Source organism: Rhopalosiphum padi, chromosome 1 (genome assembly GCF_020882245.1).
Source record: "Rhopalosiphum padi isolate XX-2018 chromosome 1, ASM2088224v1, whole genome shotgun sequence".
NCBI classification, from domain to species: Eukaryota; Metazoa; Arthropoda; class Insecta; order Hemiptera; family Aphididae; genus Rhopalosiphum; species Rhopalosiphum padi.
The window spans coordinates 56,755,765-56,764,180 of NC_083597.1; the positions used below are offsets into that span (position 1 = coordinate 56,755,765).

Sequence of the window (8,416 nt, forward strand, 5' to 3'; positions counted from 1 at the left end):
CAGATTTTCTCATAAGATATTTATTGGCTATAGGAATATAGCACTCACCCAGTTAAGGTTATTGAAAACTTTTGATGTTGTTAGTAAATAACTTTTTTCAAAACTTGACTGCTATTTCCTTTATCTTTACCATGAAAAACTTCCTATGTTTAATTTTAAATCTAAATATAACCAAAATTAACATTAAGAAACTTGCTCAATGAATTTATAAATTATTACACGGATCATTGGATTAACGTTTTAGTAACAGCTAAACGATGAATAATATATATATGTATAATGCATTATATATCCTTATTGAGTTTATATCTAACAATATTCGTAGTAAACCCGTTTAAGAAAACTCTAGAAAACTTGTGAAATTCGATTTAATGTTGTTAATTTCATATTTTTAGTAAACTAATGATATAAAATATAATAAGCTCAGTTCTAGGCAATATTTTCATATTATTTTATATTATGTTGTATAAGATAAATAATAAAGATAAAGAATATTGTGTTATATTTATATCAGATATATAAAGTTAGTTAACGATTCTAAAAATTTCTATCGAAAATATAGTTCTACAATAGACTGTAGTATATTATGAGTAAGTACCTATAAAGTATAGATAATTTCAGCTAACCACTAATTAAGAAAAAAATCATATGAATGATATTAAATTCGTATTAACTGATAGCTTTACTATACGTATATTTTGAGTAGGTAATGTTTTGTTTGCAAACTTAATAATAATATGGTATATACCTATATATTTAAATAAATTATACATTGTTTTACATTGGTATATAATAACTTGAAATATAAAAATTAAAAATAATTACATTATTCATATAGGTGTCTGAATGCTACGCAACCAATTAACTATAATTGCGTTTAGGTTATTCATTTTTTTTTTTTTTGAGTATCATGATATTACATTTTTCATTTAAGTTCGTAAATAGCATGCATGAGTTATTTTGTTATTGGTAGGTACCTAGCAGTATCGACGTATAATAATAAAAACTGAATACATAACGACGGCGACAAACGAGATTAAAAATGTTTTGGGTACTACCACATTTGACCATCGAGCTCTTAATATTATGTAAATCAAGAAAGCAGCTTTGCCGCTTTGGAACCATACTTAGTGTTTCTTAGGTGTATGATAAAGATGAGGTAAAATGAAAGGGATGGAAAATTAGTGGAAACCTAGTAGACAATAATGTTAATTAAATTGTGGGACCACAGTAGGCTAGAAATCCCTTAATTCTGAAGCAAAAGCTTTCTATGTAGCACACACATGTTCGATATTAAGTTTCTTTACCCCAAAAAATCTTGCAATTAATTTTGCAAGTATACAATACAGACAGATAATCGAATACATTTATAAATTACATAATATTTTCAATATCATTATTCTATATTATTTGAACAAAATATAATATATTATAACGGAATATATGTATAATATAAGTACACATTACTCCATTTAGACAATAATGTATACTTTCCAATCCACATTTTAATTTATTTGAAATACCTAGTTGATTATATTTTATAAACATTATGTATTTTACATTTTTAAATGCAAATAGCATAAGCACCCCATATTCGTAATTAGTTTTCATTCCTAACGGCTTACATTATAAACTGATTACGGTGTACAACCCTTTCGTATCAAGACACACTTCATTGTTTTAAGAATATCCCAATAAAAATACCATGGTATATTATGGTACCAAAAACTTTATTTATCTAATTTTTATCTCGCTAACACACAATTACTCAAAAAGTTATTATTACTCTATAACACACAAGGGTGACCCTATTATGGAAAAATAACTACCTAAGACTGGAATTCTAACAAATGCAAATAAAAAACCATTTTAACGTTTAGTAGTATGTACAGTAAAAATATTTAATCATACAACCAATATATGATTTAACATTTTAAAATATGATTATTTTATTCTTTCTGCTAATCATATAAAATAAATTTATAGATTTTAACTTATTTCAATATGCCTACATTTATATCACTACTAATTGACGTTAAATAAATAATATATCAGTAAAAATAAAAACTGTTATTTCCATGCAAGTAGTTATTTTATTTAATCATATATAATCATACCTAATTAATACAACATAGTACATACTACATAGACCTAAATCGAAAATAATTTTTTTAAGATAAAACACTTCAAATGTTTATCAACACAAAAAATAAAATAAACATAAACTAATACTGTTCTCAATTAAAATAATAATCACCAACACTGAAATCAGAAACTTAAACTTACTAAAAAATAGGTGAGCTAAATTTATTTATGAATTTATATACTCATATTTTAACAGGCGTTTACAATCTAGCTGTTATTTAATGAAAAATTAAACCGTAGTTAAAATAAAAGAACATGTATTAATTTTACAAAAAAAAAAAAAATAATAAATAAATAAATATGATTTTATACAATATATCAATATACATACACGGTGATTCACCAAATATGCTGAATATTCAAAATCTAATCCAATTTTAAGAACTTTTAAATATTCCAAAACACCATATTTTTAAATTATTGAGATTTTTAATTTTACTTAAGAAGTGTCCTTTTAAAATATAAACTTCTGTTTTTCAAATGAAAATCAACCTTATTGTTATAAAATATTTAGCGGGTAATTTATCTGAAAATTTAACGTATCAGAATCCATTTGAACGTGTAGATATTGAGTTATTTAATTTTGAGTACTAAGGATAATAGTTCGATCATAATATGCTAAATATACATGGAACTATGGTAACTTAAACATACTAGCAATTAATATTAATCTATTAATATTTATAATTTATAAAAATTATTCAAGTATCACTATAATAACATATTAGATTTAATATTTTAAGTATATTAGAAAATTTCAAAGATGTGCGTGAGCACATGCTTGGTGAATCATTCAGTATACAAAATAATAATAATCCAGATAATTTCTCTTTTTATTCTTCTCGTTTTGAATATTAAAATTGTTATATTATATATAACATTATTTTCACTACAAAATATCATTAAAAACGTTAATCTCCATAACAATTATTATACATAAATAAATTTAAATTTAAAAATATATTATAATCTTATATATTAAAAATAAACATTTATATTTAAGATAGACACTACTATATTATAATAGATAATAAGATAACTTCATGCACAACAACTATGGTAAGTTGGAATCGGTTTAAGTTTAAGTCTATAATAATGGGATCAGAATAGTCTTAAGACTTTAGATGGCCTTTATAGCATTGTCTATGTTATGAAACTACTCAATCTTGCTTACTCTTAAAACCATGCTATATTATGTTGACTGTAGTATCATATTATATACGCAAGTAGTAGCGCAAAAAATATCATCTTCATTTGTCAAAATATTCTTTTGCATTTGTCTCGCTTATCAAGTTTAGGGATTTGCGAAAAGCTTTACTGAATTTATCTAAAATATGCGTACAACATTTAAATATACGTAAAAAAATAACGTTGGTTTCCATAAAGTAACACATTAACACATCTAAACTAGAGTAAAGTGAAAAGTCGCATACAACTGATGAATAATCTATATATCTATATAAAATTAATATTATTATTTAATTCATTAAGACTAAATTACTTATTCACAATTATGTGAAATCTATTGGAATGGAATTTGGATATTAACTAATAATAAATAAACATTGTGAGTTCATAATACACACACATACGTATAATATTATGTTACTGCCAATATTAAGAATTCTGGAAATTTAAGGCTATGACTAGGTGATGTTAGTAATGCTATAAAACATTAGTTAGTGTGGGTATTTGGTCTGTAATTCCGTAATTTACTGATTCATTTAATTAATTTAATTTAGATGTATTCCCTATGTTTTTTACTCGTAAAACCTTATAAAACCTTTCGAATACTCATTAATATATAAAAATAAATAGTCAAATACTTCATAAAAAATAGTGTTACAATTATTGTTATATTAAAATACTATGAAAGTAATCTAAATATTTTTAAAATTTAATTTTTTTTATAAAATAACAAAATTATAATTGTCTTCAGGAGAATTAGAATTTGAAAATATAGCCCATGTCAAAATAAATTTCTCATATTTGCAAGTTTTTTATTTTTTATTTTTTCTATAACTATGGAAAATTACATCAAAACAATAAATATTAATATAATAAATATATATATATTTATATATATAAAGTGAATAGTCTAAAAGAATTATTTTTTAATTAAGTATTAGAAATAATTTTAAAAGTATTCAAAATTTTGTCTTTGGAATACTATTTGAAAATCTACCTTCAAATTTGCATAAAAGTGAAACACGTTATAATATTTTAGCGGAAAATCATACATACGAGAAGAAGAAATAAGAAACGGCAATTTTTAGTACCTATTCTGTCGGGAGCACACAATTCAGACAACACTTAACACACAACAGCTGATCATCATCTTTATTAACAGTTTAAAATGAGATGAACAATTGTAAACTATATAAATATATAACAATATTGTAAAATAATCTAAGATAGTAGTTAATATATTTATTAAAAATTAACGGATTATTCTCCACTCTATTGAAAAACTTTGCATTATTGGTGGTAACAATTTTTGACGGTCGCTGTACGAATTATTATAAAAAGCGTTCATGTGGTCCACCAATTTCGGGAATTCCATGCAAATACATGGTAATTAGTAATTAAATTATGCTAAATATTTGATAAAATGTTTTTATAAAATAAAGTATAGCGGAAGTGGAAGTTACGTATATATTCAAAACTTCAATTAATCAACAATCAAATTTTCAAAATATTTAGACTACTATTTTTACACTAGCTTTTAGCACATTGGTATTGATTTATAGTTGTATGTGTATGTTTGAAAAAAGAATTAGTAAATCCGACCAAATTTAGAAAATACGAATGATATTATTATAAATAAAATATAACTTTAATTTTACTATCCTCAAAAAATAAAAAACTATCTCACTTAGAATCCATTTTTTGTATACAATTAATTATTATTTAATTAAAACTGAATACAAAAATACAATATTCTATGATTCTGTAGAGTATTTAGCTAAACCTACTATAGGTATAGCAGAAACAGTTCCCTCAATTCTTTTTTTTTATTAATATTACAAGATCTTATAGATTTAAAAGTAATTATTCATTTTAAACTCTTTGTTCAATTATTTTTCAAAAATTGTTTTTATTATAAATTTATGCCTATACATTTATTTGATTATTTGTTAAAAGTATAGAAAAAATAATCACTGATTTTATAGTTTAAGAAAATTGAATTCAAATAAATTATATTTTTAATTTTTATAATTTTAAATTTAAATTTTAATATATCGTGTAATAATAATATGCCTATGTTGCTCCGAATTCATAAACAAACAGGAAAATTGCTGAATTCGTGAATTATGTATTCATGGTAACATACGAGAATAATATTAACTATTTAGCTAATACATTAATAAAGCTATATAGATAATGGAATCATTTATAATAATATTCTATTACCAACTGTTTGGACGATAAACATAGACTTACAATATATACAACATCTTATTTCTTTTGTATTATACATTTTCATAAAACAACGTACCTAATTATTAAAAAAACAATAAATAAGTAATGAATAAAAAATAAAACGTACATTTTTTTTAAATTTATTGTAATATTGTTTTAGGTTATTTGCATATTCCTGTCCTATTTTTTTTCATTATCAACAGTTGTGTATCATTAAAATAGTTTTTGAATACAGTGTGTTAGTTCAATTTCCACGTGATCGATTCTTAAAGTAAAATAGTTAAATCTCTCTAGTTCGCCCGTTTTGTTTATTTATTCATATTAGGTTTGTGCTCGAAGCGACCATTGAATATTCAGCCATCAAAGGACATTGACGCACACTCGATACTTTCTATATAGGTGTATATATTATATAATTTCTGCTCTAGTAGTCAATTTTACCCGAAGTCAACCAGTTATATTTGAAAATCTCTACCTACTCCTAGTTCCTTATTTTATTTTAGAATTAAAAGAAGTAAATAAAAATCGGTTGTTGAGGAAGGGGTGGAGAAAATACACATTGTTAACTGATAATTTTTTTTTCTAGAAATGTATGTTTTTCAGTGTTTACTCCAATGTATAACGATCATGTGATATATTGGGCATTTAAACGCTTTAGGCACAGACTAAGCCAATTGTTAATCATTTGATAATTGCGTTAGTTATTATTATTGTTGTTTGGCAAACAGAATTCGCATAGCGAAAATGAGTAACTGGACTATGGCAGTTAGTTTTAAGAGCGTTTGTTTTGGTATGCCAACATTTATTTCTATCTATCTATATATATAATATATAAATAGTAAAAGTATAAAATATATATATAACACAACGTAGTAAGTACCTTTTAGAGACAGGCCCAATAAAATATTTTTTAAGTTATAACTTAATACACATTAATACGTACAAATATAAAGTTGTTTACCCGTGCTTCTGGTTCTGAGTATTCAATTCTTCTTACTAGTGTAGTTAATTTTTCATTTAAAATAGCTAATCTGGATCGACAATGTCATTTATAAAATTGTTAGAAATGTTCGGTCCTTTTTTTTGCATTATTATTGGTAATTATGTTTCTCGATTCCTCTTATTATCGTAACAATATTTGTTAATGTATTACAAATACTTTAATTTACGTTAACTTATACGTTACTAATAAACTATTCTGATTAATAATTGATATATATATATTGGATACAATTATTGTTATATTTATAAATAAAATGTTTATTGTTTAAATTAATTACACATTATTTATCTCATGCACTAATTCATTTTTCAATGTCTAGGTCTTTCGCTTTAATTTATCCTTTATATCAGTTTTAGTTGAAGGCCCGGATTTATCTTTTTCTGCTAACTCTTCATCAATTAATAGCTCAAAATTTCCTACTGCCTCTCGAGATGGGCATTTATTCCAACGTACATCAGGAATTCCACTGGTTGGTAAGACTATATTTAACATATTGTCTATCAATTGATATTTCAATATACGGTCATTCCCAGTAGTAGCTGCCAGTGAAGGAGATGCATTTACTTCGATTAGCCAGGGTTTTAAATTATCATCAATTATTATATCATATCCATAACATTCAAAACAATGTCTATCATTAGTCATTATATAACTCACTGATTTTAAAGAATGAACTATCAACCAAACAATATTGTCAAATAATTCATCAGTTACAGTTTTTCCTCTTGTGCTTTCTAAAAATAGTCTCAAATTTTGAACGCTTAATTTACCGCCATGCATAGTGTTGTATTCATCTGCTTGTTTTTGTATGGAGACATTAGTCAAATGGATTAATAAATTGTCTATATCAGTAACACTTGTATTATATTTTGCAGTACAGAATCGACAAAATCCTGACTTAAATAAGTATGCTTTTAATGGACGAAAAGATGTGACCAAAACATATAAACGAAGATCAAACTTTTTACCACCAATAAGTAAGGGATTATTAATATATTTAGATATAACATATGATTCCTTTATGGTAGATGTATTGAAATTTTGATACTTCGTATCTCTAGACCATTTCTTCAATTTTGATAATCTATTAATAAGGAATATTCCTGTTCCTTGAGATTTTCCAACTGGTTTCATAATCCATGTACTTGGGCCAACCTTGCGGTATTCTTCTACAAACAAACTATAGTCTGCGGGTAGCAAAAATGTAACTGGAATAAAATCTAAATATAAGTATTTCCCATTCAAACGCTTGGCTAATGGACTTCCCTCTTTTTCGAGTTCACGTCTATAACGTTTAATATTCTTAATCAACATATCTTTACGACTGAGCTCATGATGATTAGGAAAATGATTGATCATTTGGTTGTCCTTCATTCTATAGCCATTATCAATACTAAATAGACTACGGCATGTTTGTATACTAGCCCAGTACAAATTCCAATCATCTTCGGGGTCAACGTGTACCCAGCCTCTTTTATCAAAATTGCTTAATACAACTGACCGGTCGACATCTGTACAATATGTTATTTTCATTAAAATGATGAAAAACTAGTGTTGAAGAAATTGTTTAATTCAAATCTATAAGACTACCGGTTAAAACTTAAATTTAGATTGATCAAGCAATGTTATAATAAATGGATGTGTCCATGGTAACAAAAATTATACTTAAGTACCTATTTTAGAGCTTACTTAGGTATGTTTAAAATATGCTATAAAGAGTGATATGTTAAGATAGATACATAAAACGATTTTTATGGGACTACAATCAAAATAATGTTATGTGCTTGCTAAATGAATTGAGAAAATCTGTATTTTTTTTATTCTGCCAATAATCACCTCAATGTG

The 8,416-nt window shown here is 24.9% G+C and overlaps 1 protein-coding gene across 1 annotated transcript; it reads right to left on the reverse strand.

The window, feature by feature from the left end:
* Positions 1-6,886: 6,886 nt before the first annotated feature.
* On the reverse strand, positions 6,887-8,104 carry LOC132918432 (polyglutamylase complex subunit TTLL1-like). Its single transcript, XM_060979652.1, has one exon. It carries the CDS (start codon positions 8,102-8,104, stop codon positions 6,887-6,889), a length of 1,218 nt encoding a protein of 405 aa, XP_060835635.1.
* Between the last annotated feature and the right edge of the window lie 312 nt (positions 8,105-8,416).

Coding starts and splice junctions, on each gene's coding strand:
- LOC132918432 (XM_060979652.1), bottom strand. CDS start 8,104: ATGAAAATAACATATTGTACAGATGTCGACCGGTCAGTTGTATTAAGC.